This window comes from Charadrius vociferus, unplaced genomic scaffold, assembly GCF_000708025.1.
Source record: "Charadrius vociferus isolate BGI_N301 unplaced genomic scaffold, ASM70802v2 scaffold2, whole genome shotgun sequence".
NCBI lineage: Eukaryota > Metazoa > Chordata > Aves > Charadriiformes > Charadriidae > Charadrius > Charadrius vociferus.
In genome coordinates this window covers 2,526,638-2,552,757 of record NW_009647595.1, presented here as the reverse complement: position 1 = coordinate 2,552,757, position 26,120 = coordinate 2,526,638, and the positions used below count along the sequence as shown (strand labels likewise).

At 34.8% G+C, this 26,120-nt stretch overlaps 1 protein-coding gene across 1 annotated transcript in view; it reads left to right on the top strand.

Moving 5' to 3' along the window:
• Positions 1-26,120, top strand: part of TAF2 (TAF2 RNA polymerase II, TATA box binding protein (TBP)-associated factor, 150kDa) — a 64,851-nt gene that overhangs the window by 14,310 nt on the left and 24,421 nt on the right. Inside the window, exons 6-20 of the mRNA XM_009880994.1 lie at positions 184-415; positions 1,631-1,815; positions 2,393-2,506; positions 3,819-3,918; positions 5,557-5,642; positions 10,243-10,378; positions 11,779-11,933; positions 14,156-14,270; positions 14,371-14,480; positions 15,271-15,336; positions 17,519-17,771; positions 21,219-21,359; positions 22,905-23,015; positions 25,083-25,276; positions 25,864-26,003. Of these exons, the coding sequence (XP_009879296.1) occupies positions 184-415; positions 1,631-1,815; positions 2,393-2,506; positions 3,819-3,918; positions 5,557-5,642; positions 10,243-10,378; positions 11,779-11,933; positions 14,156-14,270; positions 14,371-14,480; positions 15,271-15,336; positions 17,519-17,771; positions 21,219-21,359; positions 22,905-23,015; positions 25,083-25,276; positions 25,864-26,003 (2,138 nt within the window). The remainder of the gene's footprint in view (positions 1-183; positions 416-1,630; positions 1,816-2,392; positions 2,507-3,818; positions 3,919-5,556; positions 5,643-10,242; positions 10,379-11,778; positions 11,934-14,155; positions 14,271-14,370; positions 14,481-15,270; positions 15,337-17,518; positions 17,772-21,218; positions 21,360-22,904; positions 23,016-25,082; positions 25,277-25,863; positions 26,004-26,120) is intronic.

Genomic DNA, 26,120 nt, shown 5'->3' with positions numbered 1-26,120 from the left:
AAGTAACAGCAAAGAAATTTGTAATGCCTTATAAAATTAATGTATAGTAGGAGTCACTATGTCGACATTCAGGGTATTTAAGAATGTAGTTTAGAACTTGAGAGAAAAATAATCTGTGAAAAAGAGGCTATAATTGTTAAGTGTAATTGTTAACCCTTTTTCCCCCCAATCTAACTTCCCTAGGTTTTGGTTTCCTTGTGTTGATTCATATTCTGAGTTGTGTACCTGGAAACTTGAGTATACTGTAGATGCTGCAATGGTGGCTGTTTCCAATGGAGATTTGGTGGAAACTGTATATACCCATGATATGAGAAAGAAGACTTTTCATTACATGCTGACGATTCCAACTGCAGCTTCTAACATCTCCTTGGCTATAGGACCTTTTGAAATCCTTGTTGATCCATATATGCATGAGGTAATAATCTTCATAGAAGCCTCTATTTTCCTTTGCTTTTTAAATAATTAGAGACTGTTTTTATGTTACAACCAGTATATATTGGTCAAATATGGATGTGTCTAGATATGACCTCCATTAGTACAGTTATACGATAAAACTTGTCTAGTAATGCCTGTATTTAAGTTAATCTCCAAAGTAAAGCCTTTGAATGAGTAGTAATTCCATTTATGCCTTACTTTATGGGGCTAATTTAGTTGGAGTTGGTAAAAGCATATTTCTCAAAATACCTTTAAACCCCTCCTGTTACGTGTTGTAGATTAAAATTACTGCTACACAATTGAGCATGCTACTGAACTAAATTTGACATTAAGTTTTCATGTCGAACAAATTATTGCCATAATGTTGAAGTCTACTGGTTTATATTTACATCTGTAGTTTCAGGTTGGGTAAGGATGGACTTGGCAGGCAGGTTAAGTTACCAACTGGTTTAGTGTAAAGACTGGCCTGTATATTCTTCTTTTGAAAGAACGATAGGAAAATACTGGGAAATACCTAAGTTTTACTTGATCCAAAGGCAGACATCAAATTTTAGTTCTCAGCAATGGTATTCTGTTAACTTTAACTGGTGGGACATACTTGCGAAAAATAATAGCTGTTAAGAAGAAAATCAGTTTTTGATATTTGAAAAGCCCAAACTGATAAATTTTTATAGTTTGACTTCTGTAGACCTGACTTGAAGTTATCATTATCAGCTTGGTTCCTGTGTCACTGGTGAAGTCAGTGTGGTTGGCTGCACCATAAGTATGTGGAAAAAACAAATAGCAAAGGTTACTTTTAGTGTTAGTTGTAACAAGTCTTCCAAACAGTAGCACTGCTTGACTGATTTGAAACTAGCTAGTTCTTTACTGCATAAAAGAAAAATATTATCTATAAAAGACATTGGATTGCAAAATCAAAGAAAAATGTAATTTGTTTTTAAATGATAGACATCACTAGGTAGACATTGTTATCGTGCATTGTCAGCTAGAAATTATTTTCCTGTTGTTGCTCTCACAATTGAGATGGACACCCTGCTGTACTTTTCTGCCGTGATAGTCTTGAAAATGCTTTTTTCTGTTAAATTTACAACAGCTATATTTTTGTGGGTTTTTTTTTTTAGTTATGTAATATAGTTGATATTTATGGATTTAAATATATTAGTCAGTGTTGTACCAAATTTTCCTTTGTTTCTAGGTGACTCACTTTTGCTTACCACAACTTCTTCCATTGCTGAAACATACCACATCATACCTTCATGAGGTGTTTGAATTTTATGAGGAAATTCTTACCTGCCGCTATCCATACTCCTGTTTCAAGACTGTTTTTGTAGATGAAGCTTATGTTGAAGTAGCTGCTTATGCATCCATGAGTATTTTCAGGTTAGTATTTGAGAAGATTACGCCTTCTAAATCCACAAGCCTAGAAGCTCCAGGTCCAAGACTATTGAGAAATACATGAAGCTCTTATTATTTTTGTAGCTTTAGTTTTGGGCTCTCTAGTTTGAAAAGGCTGGCTTTTGTTGACATTACAGGCTTTTAACACCATTTCCAATTGTATTTGTTATAAATAAAGATGTTGGATTTTTATCTTCTTTAAGAAAATATTGGCAGTAGTTTTCTTTCTGAATTAGAAACTCCACGCATGAAATATTTAAAATCAAATTAAGTGCAGAAGTTTGATTATGTTTTATTCTTCTTCAGCTGGGATAGGGTACCAGGAATCCAAAAGAGTTTCACCAGTTAAAAACAAACTACTGTGGCTCTACACAGACGGATGATAATTGCAGGACATCTGCCTGGGTGAAGGGTATTAAAAAAAGATGTTACTATCTCATTGGAAAACCAGTGAAGGAATAATTTGATTTTAAATTATAATTTGCCTTTTAAAGCAAGGTCTCTGTTTTGTTTCTTTGGAGCTGGTGCTCATATTGTGTTACTTTCTTTTTATGGTGTCCAGCACAAATCTGTTACACAGCGCAATGATTATAGATGAAACGCCACTGACAAGGAGGTGCTTAGCCCAGGCCCTGGCCCAGCAGTTCTTTGGATGTTTTATATCCAGAATGTCCTGGTAAGTATTTTGCCATTGTGCTTCTAGAAAATGGGGAAAATCTAGGAAACTGAAATTTTAATTTGCATGTTGCATTTTATCAGAAGAATAAGAGAAAGAGTAACTGTAAAAGAAAGAAAGAAAAAAAAGGAAAAATAATAAAACCAGCTCAAGAAATGAAAATCCGTGGGTTTTGGGTTGTGGGGTTTTTTGTTTGAAAGGAGAATATGAGATATAGAGGTTCCAAAGACTGTAGAGATTGAACACATCATCTCAGAAATATTGCTACTGAGTGTTGCAGTGTGCATTGGCACCTGGAAATTTTAGGAGGCAGACTCTTTTGTATTGTCAATAAATTTCTGTCAGACATTCGGGATGAAGAAGTGTAGCCTGCATAGGAAGTACTTGTGGAGCACAGAACTAATAAATTACGAAGAAGTTTGGGGAGGAGAATGCAAAAATTAGTGTCAAATGGGCAAATTCATTGGGGTGGTAAGCTGCCTGTAACTCCATCTCTGAGAAAGTCTCCCCCAACTGGCTCTTGCAGTTCTGATCGGTATTTATTTTAAAGCCTTCTGCATACATGTTATATATCAGGGACAGTAAGCCCATTACTTTTTTTGTGGCAAAAGTGTGTGTCCCAGAGTATCTTTGGCTTGAAAAAAAAGAAATCAACATGTTTTTAAATTGATGTTTGTACTATTATAATTTCTCTTGCTCTCTTCCTTATTTCTAGCTTACTTCCATGGAAAAGACAATTTTTTCCTCCCTCATAATGACTCCCTTTTTTTAGGTCTTTATTTTATTCACTTCATCATACCCTGTGTGTCATTCTTATGCTTAGAATTCTAGTTCATGATCATTTTGTAGTTTTTGTCCATATTTTTCTCTCTTAGAATGTAAGTCTCGGAAGAGGTGTTTAAATCGGTGTCTACCAAATTGTGAGTTAGGTATTTTGTCTGCTTGCTGTCCAAATCTTCTGCATTGCATTGAGATGTTTATCAAGAAATTAAGATCATATAGATTAGCAGTTGTTTAACTTCAGTGTCTATTTCCACTGCTTCATTGTTACTGTTTCAGCTAAAATAGTTTGGGTTTATATTTTAATCTGGGCTTCTGTGGTAAAAGTTCAGTTTTTTCTGGCTTTTCAGTTTCATCGGTTCCATCCAGGTGCCAAGTTACATAAATTGGTTCACAGCTCATCAGACTCCTATTGACTTAGAGAAGTTATATAACCTGCTGAAACTGGTGGCTATTTTGAGCTGGTCAAAAATACCATCCCTTACAAAATACCCTCTGAAGTGCTATAATTCATGCTTCTTTCTTATTATAGGTCAGATGAATGGGTGCTAAAGGGAATCTCTGGTTATATTTATGGCCTTTGGATGAAAAAAACCTTTGGTGTTAATGAGTATCGCCACTGGATTAAACAGGTAACAACGTAATAGTAGTATTTTCTATGTCTTTCAGACATTTTGGATCAAAGGAAATGCAATATAAAATCAGACTATGGTATAGATTTGTACTGCAATCTGAAAAAAAGTTTAGTAGTGACTAAACTTAGAGCTGAAATATTTTTACCACTTGCTGCAAGGAAAAACACCAAACATGCTAACCAAAATAAGTTTTTGTGACATAATGAGTAATATGAGTAATAATTTTCATTGTTACTCTGTGCAATTAGTTTTCCCCTTTTTCTTTGGGCTTTTGCACAAAACCGGAAAGAAAGAGTCAAAGAAGATTGTACTTTTTTTAATGCTTAGAACAGAATATTGTATTCATAAGGAGGTATATTTGGTGAATTTGTTATGCTGTGATGGCCCTCCATATAGCTCAGAAGGGCTCCAGTGTTAGCTTGGATCAATAGAGGATTGGGTATTTCTAGTATCATGTAAGTACTAAATAAAACAATGAAACAGTAAAAAATCCCTGTTGAAGGGATTTCTTTTCTTAGAAAAGAAATTTCTGTCTATATCTTAAATTTCCAAATGTAATGCTGTAAGACAGGTAATTTCTAATGATAGCAGCAGTCACTCCTCATTCTTTGTGTAACTTCCATTCACAGAAAGATGTATGACTTCTTCCTCTCATCACGTTCTCTGACTCTTCCTATTCCAAAAACTAGGTTCCTAAACCCCATGGGCTCCATTTACATCCCTTACTCACATGGGGACCCAATACCATATCCGTATCTGCCTAATGTACATTCAGTTCACCAGCCATGTGTTGTCTGTGCTAAAGGTGTGGGTGCTATAGAGAGCAGCAAAACTGGATGAAGGTCTGTCTTGACAGTTCACTGCTGCGTGCAGGAAAAGTTGCTTCTGGATATTAGTTGCTTATGTTCTTCCCTATGAGTTAGCTAAACGCTTCCACATAGAACTAAGGGGTGCTACTCTCAGAGCCTCCCTTACTGCTTTCCATGTATTACCAATATATGAAAGTGTGTAAGTTGATATGAATCAATAAATATCAATATATATCAACATTTGGAGATCCCTTCAGTAACACTGGATTGCAGACAGACCTCAATTCACTCTCCCTATGCTTAAGCTGACCCGATTTGATTCGAAAGCTGTGTTGACTGTTGGGTGATAGTGAGCCCATGCAAACATCCTGCCTTGAAGTGTGCCTGTTAACACGGGTGCAGAGCACCACACAAATTCAAACTCATGTTCCCATTCAAGAGGTGGCTTCTGTCTGGCTTGGGCATGGGTCAAGGTGAGCTTCTGTATGCTGCAGTCTACTGTGTAGATATAGCCAGTATTATTTTCCTCTGCAAGGAAATGGTGATCACCTTTGTTTCTTTTGGTCAGAGACAACTAATTTATTGGACAATACTCTTTGGATATATTGTCATTAAATATTGTTATGTGTTGACCCACAACCCAGACCCAGAACAAGTATTGACTACTAATTACTACTGTTTTATTATTGTTTGCCATGCTGTGTTCATAAACAAATTTAATTAGGAGGTATGGCATGAACAATGATATGAAAAGCTTTCCTGTCTTCTTTAAATAATTTCTCTACTTTTTAAAATTATGCTTGCTTACATATGTTGTACTTTTTAGGAGTTAGATCAAATAGTGGCATATGAACTGAAGACTGGTGGAGTTTTGCTGCATCCAATATTCGGAGGAGGAAAAGAGAAAGACAAGTATGTTTATTTAAGCTGCAAGTCATTACAAGTTATGTTTTTATATATATTAGGCATATATATTTATTAATATATGCCTTGGGTGTGTTGTGTAGCACCCAGCCAAAGGCTGAAGATCTTCAGCTGCCCAAGGCATGTATTACCAGTCTCATAAAGTACATCTTGAGTATATAGTATCACTGTGTTTTTATTTTTCTTTCACTTTAAATCTTGAAGGGAATTAAGTATAATGAATGTTTTTAATGCTATTATGAAACTACTCTTTAGTAAGAGGACAAGAGCGAATATGGAGCCAGAATTTTGACCTGAGCTATTTCAGGAGTGGTTACTAACCTTTAGGCTTTTTACAGTATCATCAGTTTTCTTTTTCTTTGCTCTTTTTTCTTTCCACTCTCAGTTACCACCTTGCAATCTTATACTGAGATTTCTTAATCAATTGGAAAAAAAGTATTAGATCAGTCATCTGTGAAGTACCGTTGGTAACTGTGCACTGTCTGGCTTTGTATTTTCACAGTAACTGTAGCTTCAGTATTGCTAGCTTAGGAATTTTCCCCTTACCTCTTTTGTGATACTGCTGTACTACCCACTGAGTAGTGCTAACCACTGGAGGCAGAAAAATATTACTACAAGTCAGATCAGTAAGTTGACCCAGATTTCAATGACAACCTTTTGCTGTTTTTTTTTTTTTTTTTTGTCTTGGATAAATTAATCTATTTATGACACAGCCTCACAAAGCATTGCCCTTTGGAAACTCAGGAGCAGCGTGTACAAAGCTGTGAGGTTGAGTATATGTAGGTGGAGTGGGAGAATATGTGAGTTTCTTAAATCTTTACTGCAGCAGAAGTCTCTGTGTTATGAGAATACAACTCAAATTGTCTGCAGCAGTGGTTCTCTTGCATTTGAGTGTGTGCAAATCCAGGTTTTATTCATTTAAAATTAAAACTCTGAATTTAGAGCTGAATTGAGTGTACAAGTAGCCCATTTAAAATTTGAATAGTGATCTTTTTTTGAGAGGTGAAAAAAGAAGAAAGTGTTTTCTGAAATCAGAAATAGGACATACTGGCTAGTTTCCCAGCCAGGTGAATTCTCAACAACCACCATGTTGACAATCACAGATGCAACTTGTATGTATGCCAAGCCGTTGCTCCGTTTTGCATGTCTGCTCATGATGGATTTTGATTTAGTTCACTCTACTGTTCTTTGAAGTAGTGAAGCAGATGCTTTTGTTACCTATACCTCTGAAAAGCAAGTTACAGCTAGCAGCATTAATTGTAGGCATCCTGTTGGTGATGGTGTCTTTTTTTATTTTTAAGGAAAAGTTGAGGCACTGAATTAGATCTTGTCTGTCTTTTCAATTGGCAGCATTACAATTTGGCAACATACTCATTTATACAGAGAAAGTAAATTCGGGTTGGTAGGATCACATGAAATTAGAGAAAAAGGGCACATGTTAAAAAAAGAAAAGGAAATTGGCTAAAAGAAAAGTCTCTTTGTAACTGTTAATTTTATTAGTTTTATTGTATGTATTCTAGACTTGAACACAAATAATTGAAAAAATCCTGTTCTGATGCTCTTAAATGTATCCTTCCTCTGTGAGATGTATCACTGTTAGACTCTGTTTCTACATCTGTTTCCCTACTTCATTGTATTATGGCTTGTTAATAATCGTAATGTCACTTAAATATAAGTTACAACTTGCTGTTTCTTGTAGATTGCAAAGTTCCCTTGTGTGTAAATAAGGTATATGTTCCCGACTCAGGGAAATTATTTGTATTTAAGGAGGTATTTTCCTAATGATGTCTAGAACATTTCTTTCCAATGTATTTTTTTGCTGTGTTGTGGTGGTTATGATATGGTGTCCTGCCAAGCATATTTTCATTACAGCAGTCCCAATTAATAATAATATGAAGAAAAAATTAGGTTAGTTAATAATCTCATTTTTCAACTAAATTAGAAGCAGAATGTGGAAAGAAATCACTGGGAAAAAATAAACTTCTTTCAGACACATGAATTAATTTCTGTGCAAAACACAGGTGTCTCCGATCCTTCCTGTTTATGTCTAGTGAAACGCAAACACTATTCTCCAGAACATTTCAAAAAATCCTAGAGCTTGGGAAAATGAACGGAAGGAAACTGCAGGTTATCTGCTGCATGGATGACAGTTTCAAAACAAAGCTTTGTGTTTGTTACATTTTCATTTTGTGTTCTCCCCCCTCAAATTTTGGTTCTCTTCAAGTCTTTGATTGTGCTGGTACCACCCTGTTGTAAAAATTGAAAACATCAAGAAATGTATGTAGAAATATTTCAAATGGAAGAAGCATATTGACGGGTTTACATCGAACAACCGCAGTGTGTTTGTGAATGTGAGCATTATAAATTCCCATGGAAGAGCTAGTTCAGTTTTCACTTTGAGAAAGGTTCTTGGTATATATTACTAATTTTAATTCTCATTTGGTGCCAATTCAATAAAAGTTTTAGAAGTCTAATGATTGAAGAAAAATATAATCAGAATAAATGTATTACTATTGAATGAACTTGTCTCAGTTTTGATTTGCAGTTAAATAATGTAACCAGTACCAAAATCAATCAACACTCAGTAAATTTTAAGAAGGCCAGGAATGTGGGTCCTGGCTTGGTTGTAATTTTCAAGAAAAGAACTTTACCAAAGTCAATCAACTGTATAATTTGAAGCTGGATAAATAGTTTTATACTGAAACCAAATTATTATATAATGTCTGAACCACAACCTCAGTTTCCTCCTTGCATTTAAATTCTTTCATGGTTGCTAACCCTTCCCTACTTCAGAATAGAAAAGTATCCAAAATAACAGGACAATTTTGATAAGAACTTTAACAATTGCTTACCAACTAGAAACAGCACATAGTAAACCTAAGTACCTTCTTATTCATATACTCAGTCAACCTAAGAAGGGTGGTACTTCCTTGAATTTAGAAGTACTTTTCTTTTTGTATCTTCATAAGATGTTTAAACAGACATTCATGAGTAAAGTCAAGGGAGTCTCCCTGTAAATAGAAGGATGGAAAAAGATATTCAGGTGTTGCAGTTACCTTGGTTCTTGCCATCTCCTGAAATCTTAAGAGCTGCAGACAAGAAGCCGAGTGCTCGTCCTGTCCTGGTAGAACACTCCTTACTGGGATACATCGGTCAACTGCATAGAAAGACTGGTCAAAGTTAAAATGTTTTGTTTCATAGGTCTTTGAAGGTGCTGGAAGGTCAGTCTTTTCCTGAGGTAGCTGATATGAAAGATCAGGCTTATAGTGCTGATCATGAATTCTTCTGTTCTGTCTTGCAGTGTCATCTTCTAAAGTCTTTGAACAAATCAAGTGCCTGGTCCATCTTGAAAACGTTTAGTTAGATTATCTGTAAGCAAGAATCAAAGGGGAAGAATCAAATTTTGAGCCTAGAAATTTTAAGTAGCTGGTATTTTCTATGTCGCAATGGCTAATTTGTGATTCTCCACTAACCAACATAAGATAAGTCTGGATTTCTGCTGCTTAAGAAGTTGGCCTGACATGGTGTGGGTCCAGTTTCTTAAGGTGTTTGTTATTTGTTCATGGAAATCTCAAACGTCCACTGAAAAGACCTGCAAGAAAAAACATAGCACAACAAAATACAGTTGCCGCAGCCTTGTTTCTTCAATAAAATGAACTCAGACTTCTAATTATTGCCACTTCTCAAATAATTGGAAGGGGGGCAAAAAGGTCTTATTTTACTTGAGAAGTAAAGTATTACAGCTAATTTTCCACTTCGAAACTGGGCTATAAATCAGAATGTTTGTGTTCTGAAATATAAAACTTGGTGGAAAAAACTAATTTTAAAGCCCATAAAAATTAAGTCTTTTGGTGTTTTATTGCTGTACAGCCACTAAGGCTATCCAGAAAACAGTTCTCTTTTAAAAAGTTTCAGAGTTTCACCGTCTGTCTGTGTTCTGATATGGAACGTAATCAAATCATTTAAAATATTTTGCTTACAGACACAAAGGGTATGTGTGAAGGAGCACCACAGGTAGTTCAAGTTATGGAAACAGTGTGGCAGCTGTAACATGATGCACTGCCTAGTCTTCCTTGGCATGTTACCTGATTTAGAAGACATCAGTTTGCCAAAGTATTGGAAGCATAAAGTTGCTAAGTCAAAAAAAAAAAAAAAAAAAAAAAAAACAAAAAAAACCAAGCAATTCATTTGGCTCATCGCATGAAAATCTGCTGTGAATTTTAAAAATCTTACTTTTCTTTTATTGCAACAATTATTTATTTAACTATATTCTCTACGTAGTCACTTTTAAATGGAAGTGGAGCAGGGGGAATGTCAATTCATACACAGCATGTATATTACCTGTTGTTATTCTCTATACAGTACTCACTGTGTGCCAGGTACATACACCCATGTTACCTTTCTTTACAAGTGTGTGATCATTTTAAGCGTGTTATAATTTATAACTTTAAAGCAGTAAAAGAGATCCTAAATAATTGTTGGCGCAGCTTTAATCTTGGTTGCTAAGGTATATTTTAAGTTTCATTCCATAAAATGCAAAATAGAGAGCTAGTTTTTTTTTTAAAATTTATTTTATTTTATTTTTCAGCCCCGCATCACATTTACATTTTTCTATCAAACACCCTCATACGCTCTCCTGGGAATATTACACTATGTTCCAGTGTAAAGCGCATCTTGTTATGAGACTGATTGAGAACAGGATTAGCATGGAGTTCATGTTACAGGTAGGTATTTAAATGATTATGTGGAATATAGACAACTTTTTGTCATTATTTGCATTTCTATTCATTAAATGGCGTTTAAAGAAGAGCAAAACAAGTCGTCATAGGATTCCATTTGTATTTTCAGTTTTAGCAGGATAGAAAAAACGTAAAACGTAGGTGATTTGTATTAGGATAAGGTTAGCTATTATTCTTACACATAACTTGTAATAGTTTTTATATATTGCATATTTTCTGTAATGTTAAGGTATTTCATTGCTTTGGGTTTTTTATGATTGGTTGTTAACACTGAGGACTTGTTTTACTGACCCTAACTGATGTTGCTGTGAGATAATCTACTCAAAGTATAAATAATGAAAGTAATGAGAATCCAGCTTCTGTTCTCTCCACCGTATAAAATTTTCAGTGCTAGAGGCAGCGTAGATCTTTATATTAGAAGAAGCAGTTGAATATAAGATTGACATTTTATTCTAAAAAAGATAGGGTACTATAAACAAACACCCAGGTAGAAACTAACTGGTACCTTCTTCTGTCAGCTTCAGGGTTTTTTTTGGGTTTTGTTTGTTCTGTTTTTTAAGGATAATGTGTATGTGCTTGTGCTAGAGCTATTATGAACAGTTGTCAAGTTGAAAATACAGCAGATGCACCTTTTTTAAAGCTTTCCTTACATAAATTTTAATTATTCTTTGCAATTTTTAAAAAGGAATAGGAAGCAGAGAACTTGATGACTTTTATTTCTAAAAAGCAGATATAGTCAGTGATCTGGTTTACTGTAGATAATTTTTGAAAGCTGATGGTCTTTTAATGGATTTTGTGTGTGTATGTAACGAAGGAAGTTGGTTCTTTCAAAAAGCTCAGGTGGAAAGAATTAATTAAAAACACACCCCTTACCTTCCCCCTTATAATTTGGTAAATAAAGGCCACACCTGCTTGCAGTGATGTAACCTTACAAATTCTACAGTTTTGAAGTATAGAGGATCTTAGAACTAGAAAATGGATGCCAAAAATTGTGTCTATATTCCACTTTGAAATCAATTGTGTTTGTTAAAAAGCTACATGATAAGTTGTACCTGTGGCAGTGATGAGCAAAGATGACATTTTTAGTTTAATTTTGTTACCATTAAACATTTCTCATGTTAAGAAGCTGGGGTTTCAGAGCTTTTCTCAGCATCTTGGATGGTTTGCCTTAAGTAAAAATACATTTGTGTCTGCAAATCACGATTTCTGATATGGACAAGCAAATAATTTTCTGAAATGTCTTTATTTTGAAATACTTTTTTTGAGGACAGGTATCAGAGAATGAGTTTATTTGCCTTTAGTTGCAATTCAGCTGCCACTAAACAGAGAAACTTATTTTATATATTGAAGTATTTAGTGAAGGTAATAACTTTTTATCATTTTAGGTTTTCAACAAGTTGCTGAGTCTGGCCAGCACTGCTTCATCGCAGAAGTTCCAGTCACACATGTGGAGTCAGATGTTGGTTTCCACATCTGGGTTTTTGAAGTCTATCTCAAATGTCTCTGGCAAAGACATCCAACCTTTAATAAAGCAGTGGGTGTATCCTTTTTATTCTTCGTCTGGATTGTTAATATGGGGAATGAATTTGTTTTTTTAATTGGCACTATTGAAGGAATGTGAAGAAAGGTATGAAATATCTTTGCTTAAAACAGTGAAGTACATTATTCTTTGAATTAGAAATAGTTTTGAGCCACAGGTTCACACTCCGTTCATAGTCATTAAGAGTATGCTGGCTTTTTTGGGTGTTCTTTACTAGAAGGGATTTCATGATCTGAAGTTTTACTTTGAAAGAAGCACAAGAAGTCTGCTGGAATTTAAGGCCAAATTATACTAAAGGGATTCCAGAGGACACTGCCCATAGAAATATGCTGAAGTCTGACATGGAAAATGCTATAGTCTGGTGCATTTCAAGATGTGATTTCCAGTAAATCACCATGAAGTAACCAACCTAAAGCGCAGATTGATAGTTTAAAATACAGTAACATTTAATAGCTTGGTAGCTTGTGTTAATATTACAGTTGCAGGTAAAATAAACCCCTGTGTGTTGATTCTTCAAAATTCAGTGATATTAGTCAAGAAATAAGGTTTCTTATTTTGGATTGATATGAAGGTAAATTTGAATTTGCTCCATTTAACAAGTTTAATTGGTAGTTTTAATTAAGATGACTGCAGGCTAAATTCAGACATGATTGCAGCAAAACCATACCTTACTGTTCAAAAGTAGGTATGTAAATTTAGACGTTATTTATTTGAGCTGACTTAATGTTCTTGCATCTCAATATTAACTAAAAACCACTGTATAATTAATATTTATAGAGTAATATGAGATGTTTATATTTTATCTGCATCAAAACTATTCATAAAGTATAAATACACATTGTTCTAATTTCCACACTTAGCTGTGCCAAGCACTTGAGGGAGATAGGGATTCTATATGTACATATAATTACACTGCAGCTATACCTAGTCAGCTTTACTATTGGAGCTGGGTGAATCTTAACTACATCTATTCTGTAAACAAGGAAAAATTGTAACTCTTAGATTTGGGGATTTTTCAGCTTCTCTGGACTTTGGCCCCAAGGCTGATCCTGTTAACTGTAATATGCGTTTAATCCTCTGGTTGCAACCTCCCTACCATGCTTTGAACACTGTTGCATTTGTGATAGTAGGTTTTCCACCTTGTAAGACCACAGGAGGTCTTTGTATTGTTTGGGAGGATATCTTATTACTGTTAACTTGCTCCATCTTATGCTATTAAGTGCTGTGCTGATGCTGAGTTTAAACCTTGTGCTGAAGAAACCACTAAAAACGCCTAAAACTGTACCTGATGACAAAGTCACAGACCTTTATAATGGCAGCCACCATGAGCAGAACCAGTCTGAGGTATATAGCCAAATGAACATATTTTGGGAGAACAGTTAATAATGTGTTTACGATAAGAAGCCTCTTTGAATCTGGCAGCTCCTCACTTAAATATCAGAATATGAAAGAACAGATTTTCCTTCCTTGCTTTTGTCTTATATTGTCAGAGCTTTGTTGGAAGCATACATTAGACTAAAATATTTCACTGTGGTGCTTTAGTTTTTACTATAAATAAAATGTAGTAATGGCTGTCATACAAATAATGAATGATTAAGTTATTGACAAGAACTTGAAGAAATCATTGCCTGGGATAAAAATGCAGGGTGAGATCATTACGTTTTATCAGTCATGTTGTATTCTCTCATGTAAATGTGAACTTATATATATACACATACACACACGTGAATGCTTGCCATGACTCAGTTTGAAAAACTGCAATAAAATAAATGAGTTAAAAGTAGCATGGGTAGAAAACAGAAGCTAATGTCTGCATTTCCCCTGAGTTTTATTTAACTGAAATATATAGTAAAACAAATAATGTTGAAATTACTGAAGTCTTACTCAGTTACTGTGAGAGCATGCCAAGGACATTGGATGTAGTGGAGTCCGATACAGTTTTTCATAATAACTTTTTTCTTACTAGATAATTTTCATTGTCGTTCAGGTTTTTTTCCATAAGATACATGATTATACATTGAAGAACAGTTGAAAGGAATAAAAAGTCTTTAAAAGTTCACGAATGAATGTGTTTTCATTTCCTGATTTTTGTTGGGATAGGATATTCTAGGAATAAAGAAGCATAAAGCAAGTGTAAAGAGTTAAAACATTGAGAATTATGTTTCTATTGTATTATAGAATTATATTGCATTGTGCACTAAAATTCCTATACTGCTTATTAGTGATCAGAGTGGAGTGGTAAAATTTTATGGTAGCTTTGCATTTAATAGAAAACGGAATGTATTGGAATTGGAAATAAAACAAGACTACACGTCTCCTGGGACTCAGAAATACGTGGTAAGGTTGATTTTCCATATTTTAGCTACACATACAAGTGTGGTGTGTATATTAGTAAGTATAATTCTAATGTTACCAACAAAATCTTTTGAACTTGAAGGGTCCTCTTAAAGTGACAGTGCAAGAACTTGATGGATCGTTCAACCATACGTTGCAGATTGAAGAAAACAGTCTTAAACATGATATACCTTGCCATTCTAAAAGCAGAAGGTAAGAATTAAAATACGAACTGCAAATATTTCTAGTATGGATGTATGAAAACATATAGTGCATTGATGATAAATATATGCTTTTTAAGTTTTGTGTTTGTATTTTGTTAAGCCTGCTGAATAAGATTTACCTGTGGTGCAAGGGGGGAAAATAGAATTTACTACAGTTTATGGACAGCAAGAAATCTTTCTTTCTTAATTATAAGGAAAGGTCTTGAATTTTATAAAAGTTTTATAAAGAACTTACTTCTATAGAGTGAGTTTAATGAAGACTCTAATTAAAGTGTTCAAGATGCCTTTGAATGGGAAAGACAAATTAGAGGGAAGACAAATGTAGGCCAGGGGAGTACCTTAAGTGAAGGCATATGAAGGAAGCACACCCAGGGTGTTCCTTTTCTGTTAACAGTGCCAGGGGCTGTTCACTAAACCTAATGAGCAAGAAAAGTAACATACTTCCCAAACAGATTTTCCCAGTTTCCTAATGCATTTTAATACCTACTTTGACCTGTGCTTCTCAAAATTGTATGCTTACGTGTAATTGTAAAAATGGTGGGAGTCAGGTTTAAACGCATGTAAAGTATTGGTGATTATTATTCGAACAAAACTAATGCACAGCTCAACTTTGTCAATATTTTTTGCTGGAGAGAGCATTATTTTTCAGTGTGATGGAATACACAGAGAGTACTTTTGCAGGCTTAAGCTCCATTTATAAACATATCTTTGCTAGTATGATATTTTTTTTTAATACCTGTTTGTCTTTTTTTTTTTTTATATTTTCTCTTTTTTAATAGAAATAAGAAGAAGAAGATTCCACTGATGAATGGAGAAGAGGTGGACATGGACCTTTCTGCTATGGAGTAAGTTAGCTTGTTGGAGTGAGACTGAGCCATGTTCCCCTTGTCTAAAGCATGCTATTTTGAAGGATTTGATAGTAATGATGTACTTCATTATATGACTGGCAGATTTCAAGACTACCACATTTCTTTGCCTTCTTTGAGACTTTTCTTCTGTAGCTGGGAAAAGTCTGGTGAAGTGTAAATTGTATTGGTTAACTACTATAATCAGTTTAAAAAAAAATCTTAGGCATGATAAGAGAATAAATTACTTGATTCTTTCTTAAACATTTCTAATGATACCTTTCAGCTGACTTCATAGGTAAAATATAAACAAGAATTTGCTTGAAAAGAAGTAAGAGCAATTTTTGTTGGACCTTGATGAATACCATTTAACTAGCACTAAGACAGACAAGTTCCTGAAATCTGTGGTTAATTCCAAAAGAATCCTTTCATATTGAAAATAAGTGATGAAATGCTTCATACTGAAATTCATACTGGCATTAATTTCAGTTGGAACTGTTTAGCTCTTTGGAAGCAAATTCTTCCTTAAATACCCTCTTTACTGTCCTTGACTTGGAACCAGTGGTGCTCTCAGAAATACTGAAGGTCTTGGTACCTTGTTTGCTTGAGGGAAGTAAATAATATGCTATTGAAAAGTAACGGTGTCTGTTTGAAGAAGGATGGATTGCTTGTCACCTTAAAAGTGTTGGAGAGTCTTGTAAATATAACCTCATCTAAAATATGATGAGAAATAATTTTATAGGGGATATTTTAATTGAGCAAGCTATTGTTATCATTTCTATATGATAGCTGACATATGAATAGATAGTTTTTAATTGTATTTAAGAGCAATTAGCATAAATATTTGTGAGTAGTTCTTATCGGTTATGTTCTTATCGGTAATACAGTAGCTACTGTATTACACTGAGCTGAGACCTTAATGATCTTCTTCGAACTACCTTTGAACTGGTACATGATTTTATGCAAGTCACTTACGCTTTGTTTGTCTGCTAACCTTCTAATCAATGATTGTGCCATTCTTTTGTCCAGTTTGGACTCCTCTGCTCCAAATATATATGATAAAGTTTTCTCTTTTCTGTTCTTCTAAATCCTGTGTATGCACTCTTCTTTTCACTATTATTCTTTCTTCTCTAGCCACTGTCTTGACAGTAATTCTAGGTATTCTACAGATGTGTATAGTAATACACATCATATTTATAACGATGCTCTTTTCATCATTCCAAACTCTCTCCTAATTCAATGGAATTTCTAATTTCATTGAATTCCATTGAATTCCTAATTCAGTTTTGTGCGGAAAACTGAGTAAGAGACTTTATTGTATAGTTTGTGCTTGTTGCTCCCATAAATGACTTCTGCAGTCATTCTGCTGTGTGAATACTGAAGTATAAAATGCTTCTTTGGATGGAATAGAGCTAAATAATTTTGTCTGTAGGACTAAAACTTTAATCCTTTCACTTTTATCGTCATTTGGCTTGGAAGTTCTGTGCATTTGCATGGTTATGCTTGTCAGCTTTCAACATCGTAGAGTGTGTATATTTGTAAAGCACTTTCACATCTGTTGATAAAAAACAGTATATAGGAAACCAGGTGTTTACCACCAGATTTTATTTGTTGGGTTTTTTTTGTAGTCTTAAACTATAAAAGGTGATAAAGTGCTGCTCACCTATGACAGTTATGGTGTCTGAGGAAGTAGAATTAAATATTTTGAGATTGTACAGTAGTTTACCATGAAGTCAGATCTGTATGTTAAAAATACTAAAATACTGTATTCATTCTAACATATTAGAGATTTGGACAGATTGCCCTGGGAGGCTACAGAATTGCCATCCTAGAAGCAGGAGATTCATAGAATCAGAATGGTTTGGGTTGGTAAGGACCTTAAAGACCCTCTAGGCCCAACCCCCCTGCCATGGGCAGGGACACCTCCCACTAGACCAGGTTGCTCAAAGCCCCCTCCAGCCTGGCCTTGAACACTTCCAGGGATGGGGCATCCACAACTTCTCTGGGCAACCTGTTCTAGATTGGGCCAGGTGACTTTCAAAAGTCCCCTCTAACTTAGATTCTTTTATGGTTCTTTGACTTTAAATACTTTAAAAATAACTCATAACAAGCTAGAACATCATTTGAATTTCTATAGTCTTGAAATGTTGTAAGCTATTAATGTTTTTCATGTCTGTCTTAGTGCTGATTCCCCTTTGCTCTGGATAAGAATAGACCCTGATATGTCAGTACTGAGGAAGGTAGAATTTGAACAATCTGATTTCATGTGGCAGTATCAGCTTCGATATGAGAGAGATGTGGTTGCACAAGAAGAAGCCATTCTGGCATTGGAAAAGTTCCCTACTCCAGCATCACGGCTTGCACTGACTGATATACTAGAACAGGAGCAGTGTTTCTACCGAGTGCGAATGTTGGCATGCTTCTGCCTTGCAAAGGTGAGGTTGTGTGGATGGGAGTAAGGGAAGAAATCTGCTAGACATCGTAAACGTTTGAAAATGGGTCAAAACTCATCACAGTTCTTAAACTGGCTTGATATTTAACCTCTTAAAAGTGTTTGCCAAGTGTTTTTAACATGACTGATTTGAAAGGAAAGCTGTATTATTTTAGACTGTAAATGGAGACTGCAGAAGGCTTTCATAATTGTCAAAATTGAGATGTCAGACATGAAAACCACAAGGGATTTTTCCAGATTTCATTAAGTGGCAGAAATAAAAGACTTTTGTTTAATTTTTTTCAGAGCCCAAATGTACTTTTTTTATTTTACTGGGAAGTTCCTTGGCTTGTCTGTTGAGAACTCTGAAGTGCTGAAAATCATCTGTCTAATGTGAATTCAGATTGCTGTCCTATACCATTTCAGATTGAATAGGGGCACAAAAGAAACATCATGTTGGTCTGCAATTAAATATTGAAAAGCGAAATAATTGCCTTGAAAAGGGAAGAACTCTTTTCTTTAGACACAAAATTAGCATTAAGAATGAAAATTAGAGAACCCTATAAAACAACTGGGTGGAAACACAGAAGAATTTCTGAAAAGGCATGTTGTTGACATACTTTTATGGACATAAAGGCATACTTACTGACAATTTGTAGAGTTCAGATTATTGGCATATAGCTTGCTTTCTGCTGTGTACCTGTTGAGAATAATTCAGTACCTATATAGAAATAAATCCTTTGGCCAGAGGTTGAAAATCTAATTCCAAGAAGTGTTTTGAGACTAAGTATTTGATTATTATGAAACACTGATGTGGTACTGCCAGTGTCTGAATTAAAATATGCACGTTTCATAATGAATTCACTCAGAATATTTAAAAGAGTATATTCCACAGGTAAATATTAAGAGCAGTTGTTACAATGTTTAAATGCAATAGTTTTTTCTGTCTTTACTTTGAATGCTCAGGCAATTGGGCTGCAGATAATCATAACCAGTTTTGCTCAGTTGTAATTGTATGAAAAATCTTGGGTCTACAGATAAGGTTGTTGACTTAAAGAAAAAAGATTATAAAGCTAAGCAAAAAGTATGGCTGTGACATTGAATCAAATTGAAGGAGCATGGCAGGACACAATTGTGGAGATGTTTATGTAAGTTACCGAGGAGGAAGGTGTAGTAGACTGTATGACTCGTTCCAACATCAGGGCATTAGTAAGAATCATTTCCTGTAGACATTAATTCGGTTTAATTTTCACAGTCTGTAAATACTGAGGATTTGTATTCTTTACTGAAAAAAAGCTGAGTCCCTCATGTTTATTAGGGGGAGAGTTCTTTTTTGTTGATTTGCGTTTTCTAGCTGGATTGCAGTTATTGTAAAACATTCTTGGTATACTCATGTTGATACAGAGAAATGATAGGTGGTAATGCAATTATGAAACTGAATCTATTACACTTTTAAATGTACTGTATGCTTTGTTGTAAAACAGCAATGCAGTCTCTCAGGCATAAACTATCCAGGCAATATATTAAATCTTCATTGATAAAGAAGTTAATGGAATGGGGGACACTCACGCACATGCTTTGAGTAGTTCATGACAAATAGCCCTACAGAGAAAGGAGAAAACAATGTCACAATACTAATTCCTGGGAGTATGCAGGCTTATTTTCCCGTTCAGACCCATTGCAGTGTTGGTGATGTGCAAAAAGTTTTAAAAAAGTAACAACAACAACAACAACATAAAGGCCCTCCCCAAACACTGAGGAGTTTCATAGCTGTGCATGACAGGTACATCTTAGGCCAGTTTTTTATGCTGTACTGCATTGAAGGATGCAGAAATAGAGTGTACCTGCCATCTTTTTAAGTAGAAATAATGCAAGACGGGCTACTTGTGTTATGGTATAGGGAATGTGCAAATACATTTAATTCGGAGTGTGTAGCTTATCAGTAGAATAGGGAAGATTTGGATTCTGACAGTATTTACAGAGAAATTCAGATGAGTCAGAACATGTTATAAGACCAAATAATAGTGAAATGATGGTGATTTAGCTTTTGTTGATTTAATTTGAAAATACTGTTGTTCATCTGTAGATTTTGCAAAATGAAATGCTTAAAATAAGTAGAACCTAAATAATATTTAAAAATTTACACCCCAATTTTAATAAAATAGTGAGTATCTTGTAAATATAGTAACCTTTGATTATATTTTGGAGGTTGGGTTTTATTTTACACTGCTACATAAATTTCACATTTGCAGTTTTAAGTTCATCATCGTGGTTTCTAAACAGTTGTTGGGATCAAGCGTCCTCTGCAGGAAGGGTCATTGTGTAGCTTACAGAAGAAGCTACTCTGCATCTTTAGTTATTGCAAACGGAACATCTAGTCTGACCCTGCAGTATTCTCTCTTTCTCTGACTTTCCTTTGGAGCCTGACTTAGCGGGAAAATGGTTTTCAGTAATAAAGGACCCATCTTATGCAAGAGCAATGGTGAAACGGATTGCTACCCATCTTTGCATAGCCTCTTGCTTTTCTTTCTCTTATTGCATATGCAATACCCTTTGTAACAAGCTAAATAATTTAGAAGGAAATCATCAAATTCATTTTCTTCTGTGTGAAAACAGATTTTTCCTTAGTTTGTGGTCTGTCTGTGACAATGGAAAGTCCTGCTCTATTGTAGGGTGCATTGGCCCTATTTGGTTTTGCACACACCCCCACCCCGACACACACAGAGACACACACACACTATCTGCCATCAGGCTTAATGCACCAGCATTAGGTGTTCTTCTCTGTGGGCTTTCACTGCTTCGGACAGCAAATGTCTGAAACCCAGAATGCTGGGAAGGCACAAAAGCAGTTTGGTCTTTGTGGAATCTCGCTGCCTTACACCAAAACAGACTGCAGCAATAAAATTGTCTCAGTGCACGGTCTCTTTGTGAATTACAATTAGTCAGAGGTAGCTGACTTGCCTTTCACTTTAGGGGTGGTCTTTTAGTCTTAGGGTGGTTGAGGCCTACTTAAAGTCTAGGCTGAGGTTACTGGCAGGGTAAATTTGGGAAGTTGGTATTGCAAAAGCCTCTTCCATCACTGGCTTCTGTAGAGTCAGAAAACTTGGCTTAGTAAGCACAGAATTTTCATCTAAAATATAAAAAAGAGAAAATAATTAAGAACAGAAGTTTATCATGGAAAGACAATTAGTTGCAGACATCTTCTAAGTGGAACAATTTTCATAAAAAAACTTATAACTCTACCTTTAATGTAGAGAAGATATATTGGGGATGGCAGTGGAAACTTAGCTAATATAAGATAATACATTGATGAAAATATGTAGCGATTTGAAGGACATGATGTTCTTGGCAATTATCCTTTTTGATGATGGGAAATGTGTATTTTTCTACAGCCAAACTAAACTTGCAGTGGTGATGTTAATACGATTTCCCTTCCCCCCTAATTATACAGATTGCAAATTCCATGGTAAGTACGTGGACAGGACCACCAGCCATGAAGTCACTCTTTACCCGAATGTTTTGTTGTAAGACTTGTCCAAACATTGTGAAGACCAACAACTTCATGAACTTTCAAAGCTACTTTCTGCAAAAGGTAAAATTTTTTTTTTTCATTGAACATTTTAAAAGAAATTCCAAAGAACAAAAATGATCATACGGTTGACAACTACAGGAACATGGATAGCACAGTCCTACTTTTTTACCCCTTCACAAAAATCTGAAATAACTAGTTCTTTCTTATATGGCATCTGTTTGTTCCATCTTAGTCAAAAATCAGTTAACAAAATTTTAGCAATTTTTTATGAGTAGCTGAAGTTAAATTAGCAGTTTCTTCAGAAGAAGGGAGTACATGTTTAAGAGGGGAAGGAGTAGGTGTTTAAAAAAAGGCTAAGGTGTTTAAAAAAAGGGTAGATGTGGTACTTAGGGACGTGGTTTAGAAGTGGTTTTGTCAGTGTAGGTTAATGGTTGGACTTGATGATCTTAAAGGTCCTCAGCAATTCTATGATTCTGTGATTCTACATATAATAATTATTTGTAAATATTTGTGAGCTCTCTTACATATAATTTATTGCACAGTAACAAAGCTACTCATTTTATCTTTTAGGTGAATTCAGCAGCTGTCTTTATTCATTAATGGCAATGGTACCATGCTGCAAATAAAATCTCATAAAACTTACCTTAAATTAGTTGGCTTTTCACTTCAAGGCACTGCATAATCCTTCTTGCCCCCTCGTTTCTATTAACTGTCAACATCATGTGTTGCTGCAGCTTATTTTGATGTTAACACAGTTTTTTTTACTGGGACCTGTAGTTGTTAGTTGTACAGTGGATACCAAAATGAATGACAATGTTTTTTTCTCTAGAATCGCTTTATAATTATTGGATGATTGAGTTCTTATTTCACAGATTTCATATTCCTGATTACAGAGAAAACTCAAATTTTGTTTTCTTACTCTATCTGAAAATGCTTCACCGTTCTCCCTATGTCTTTTTCTTGGGCCTTCTTTTGTATTTTTCTGCTCTTTTTGTCTTTGTTCATTCTTTCCCACTAGATCTTAAACTTTCCTCCCTTTAATCCCATGTCCCAAGTTTATAGATCTGGAGTAAGAATCCTAAATTCATGTGAGTGGAACTGAAGAGGGCTGCTTAGCTCGTTCTAAAATAAATACCTAATCAGGCTAATACCCCCAGAATCACAGAATGGCTAATAATTCTTTAGGCTTCACTGACTGTATTGGGTCTATATCTCTCAATGATAATGGAAGCTTAGACGTCATGTACACATGAAAACATTCAAATTCAGTGTCTGTCTCAGAATTAGTTCAATCATCTTTATCTGTTTTGTTATTTTTCATTTGTTGCCTTTTTGATAGTGCCTTGACTTGAGAGTCTTTTCTTGGATATACAGTTTTTTCAAATGTATCTGCACTATGACTAATTATTGAGCAATTATTACATTGTTGATTTTATCTGAAAATTATACAGCATGTGGTATGACTTTCAAAAAGCATTTAAATACAACTTTTCAGAGATTTTTGTAAAATTTTTAATTGCTTATTTTCAGGATGTAACTTTTTTTAGGGTGTAATTATCATTTCACTAATGTATGAATGACTTAACTATTAATTTTATTAAACAGACTATGCCTGTTGCCATGGCCCTTCTGAGGGATGTTCACAACCTCTGTCCTAAGGAGGTTTTAATGTTTATTTTGGATTTGATCAAGTATAACGATAACAGGAAGAATAAGGTAAAAAATGTGTTTATTTTAATCTCTTACTGTTTTGTTAAAAAAGTCTTAGTTAATACACTGTGTGCTGTTTTATGCCACTAATGTAAATATCCGACTAGGAGAGTTGATAAAAAGGTGATACACTAAACTAAACAGTAACTATTACAGAATGTTCTGCAGCTGACATTTCTCTGGCAGCATCTCTTGGATATTTCAAAGCTCTTTGTGCTTGTTGACTTACTAAGGACCTGCCTGTCTTCATTTGCGCACATACTTTTTCTTGCTTTACTCTTTTTCATTCAAAAACGTGTGTGAGGCTAACACATAGCAAGCACAGTTAAGCACTGGTTTGTTGGGGTTTTTTTTTTCGCCTTGGGAAGAGTGTTTGAAAGAGCAAGGAAAGGAAATAATCTTTTTTTTTAATGATATGCAGGATTCTGGGATTCTGGGTTCTGAGTGTCAGCTCCAGCTCACAGAACTGGATTGTCTTCATGTAGTTAATTATTGGCTGAATAATATATAATATATACCTGAGATAGATACAGGTATAGATAAAATATAATATATTTTAATATGTGAAAATATATATTATATAATATATATAATACAATATATAAGATCTAATATATATTATTGTATAATACATTATTATATAATATATTGTATAATAATATATAAAATTATTAATATTACTGTATTATATATAATATATACCTGATATATAATAATATCAGGTTAATATTGAAGCATCTGAGTTGGAAGTGTTGTCGTCTAAAGTTCCCTCCCACACAGACCACCTCTGGAGGGTGATTAGACCTTTTAGATCCTGAGATGATACAAAATTCCCTCTCCCTAGCTACAGAAGAAGTCTACAACTGCTAGGAGCCTACCATAATCTTCCCAATTATATATTATTGTATAATACATTTTTATATTATATATTGTATAATAATATATAAAATTATTAATATTACTGTATTATATATAATATATACCTGATATATAATAATATCAGGTTAATATTGAAGCATCTGAGTTGGAAGTGTTGTCGTCTAAAGTTCCCTCCCACACAGACCACCTCTGGAGGGTGATTAGACCTTTTAGATCCTGAGATGATACAAAATTCCCTCTCCCTAGCTACAGAAGAAGTCTACAACTGCTAGGAGCCTACCATAATCTTCCCAATTAAGTATCCAAAGTTAAGTGGAACAAATCTGAAGCCACTTAAGCCTCATTTTCTTGTGTGTAGAAACACATACTGTAACAAGACATTTGTTGCAAGATAATGAAAAAGGAGGATGATAGAGGGTGGAGAGGTGGAGAGTTAGACATGTGAATGTCACCACATGGTTGTGCTAACATCTCCCCACCCCCAAAGGAGAGATCCTGCCTCACTTTTCCACATGTTCCTTCCACGCATGTGTTTGACGTCTTCTGCCAGATCTGAGAGATAGTGGGTTTGTTTAGATTAAATTAACTGATATTCAAGTCTGGTACTTTTTTCCTGCTTTTTAAGTTTTATTTTTAAATGTTTTGCTGCTTACTAAATTAACGTGACCAACAAATGCAACAGCGAGCGCAATGGAAGGGTTGCAGCTGTGAGCCCAGGTAAAATGAAAGAACGAAGAAGCAAGATTTTCCTCACTAAGCAGCAGTGAACCCATTAGTTCACCTCAGAAGCTTGTGAAATTGCTATCTAGAGAAACTGTCCAATTTTCTGAGGTGCTAAGCACCCATTAACTTTGGTAAACTTGGTACTGGATATAGAAACAGGTAGTTTTAGATGCTCACATTTAGAAACACTGGCTTTTATTTTCCATATCTGGAAAATTTTCAGTGCCTGATTTTTCCATTTTTTTATAAAATGATGTATTACTGTTAATATGCTCATATTACACAGCGAAGATTAATGTTTGTAGTATGTGTGCTTGCTCAATCACTCTCAAATTAATTTTCAGGACAAATGTATTCCTGTTTTGCTTTTTGTTTTAAGATTTTGTTCTGTAACAGTGCTTGAACATTTCTTAGCTTTTAAAGAATATATATTGTTATATTTGCTTGTGTTTAAATGATGTTTTTATCTAGTTTTCAGACAACTACTATCGTGCTGAGCTGATTGATGCCCTAGCCAACTCTGTAACTCCTGCAGTCAGTGTGAACAATGAAGTTCGAACATTGGATAACTTAAATCCTGATGTTCGACTTATTCTTGAGGAAATTACCCGTTTCCTAAATATGGAGAAGCTTCTTCCCAGTTACAGGCACACCATTACAGTCAGGTGTGGTTTAATAATTGTTGTACACATGAAGAGAGCAGACAGATTAACGCTACTTTTTGGGGGTTTATGTACCTTTCTGTAGTTAGTATTTGAGATTTTAGCTTGCGTGTCTTAATCTTAAATGTCAAATTCCTTCCGATTTCCAAAAGCTGACAGTGCAAGTGTGTCTTGATTGCTTTATTTTTCAATGTTAATTTCTATCGATGGAGACTTTTAATAGCAGCCAGGAGTTGATCATGCTTGTGCCTCTGTAGGAAGAACGTTGAGGAAAGTTTTGCAAAAGGTAGCCTTGTAGCAGTATCTGTAGAGTACACAACATAATATGAGCTGTGTTTTCTCTGTAAGTTAGTACAGTTCTACTGAAACCAAACAATGGATTTGACATGGTGGGGAATTCTGTTTGTGTTTCTGCCTAAGTCAGAGTTAATGAGAGCTATGTGTTAATGCTGTGAAAGTAATTGTAACATGTTAATTTGGACAATATAATTCTAAAAATTGCAGTACTTGATTTTGAAAAAAGTAGTTTTATTCTTCTTGGCTGGCATTCCGTAAACCTAATGTAAATTTCCTCTTTCTACCTCATCTAGCTGTTTAAAAGCTATTCGAGTGCTTCAGAAGAATGGTCATGTCCCAAGTGATCCTGCTCTCTTCAAGTCATATGCAGAATATGGGCACTTCGTAGATGTCCGAATAGCAGCATTGGAGGCTGTTGTTGATTACACAAAAGGTACTTTTTTCAAGTATTTTGACACTTTATAACACTTGTGATATAGTAGAAAAATGTAATACTTACCTCATTAATACTAGGTTGAAATAGTGTCCACCAGAAGAACTTGTGTGATGA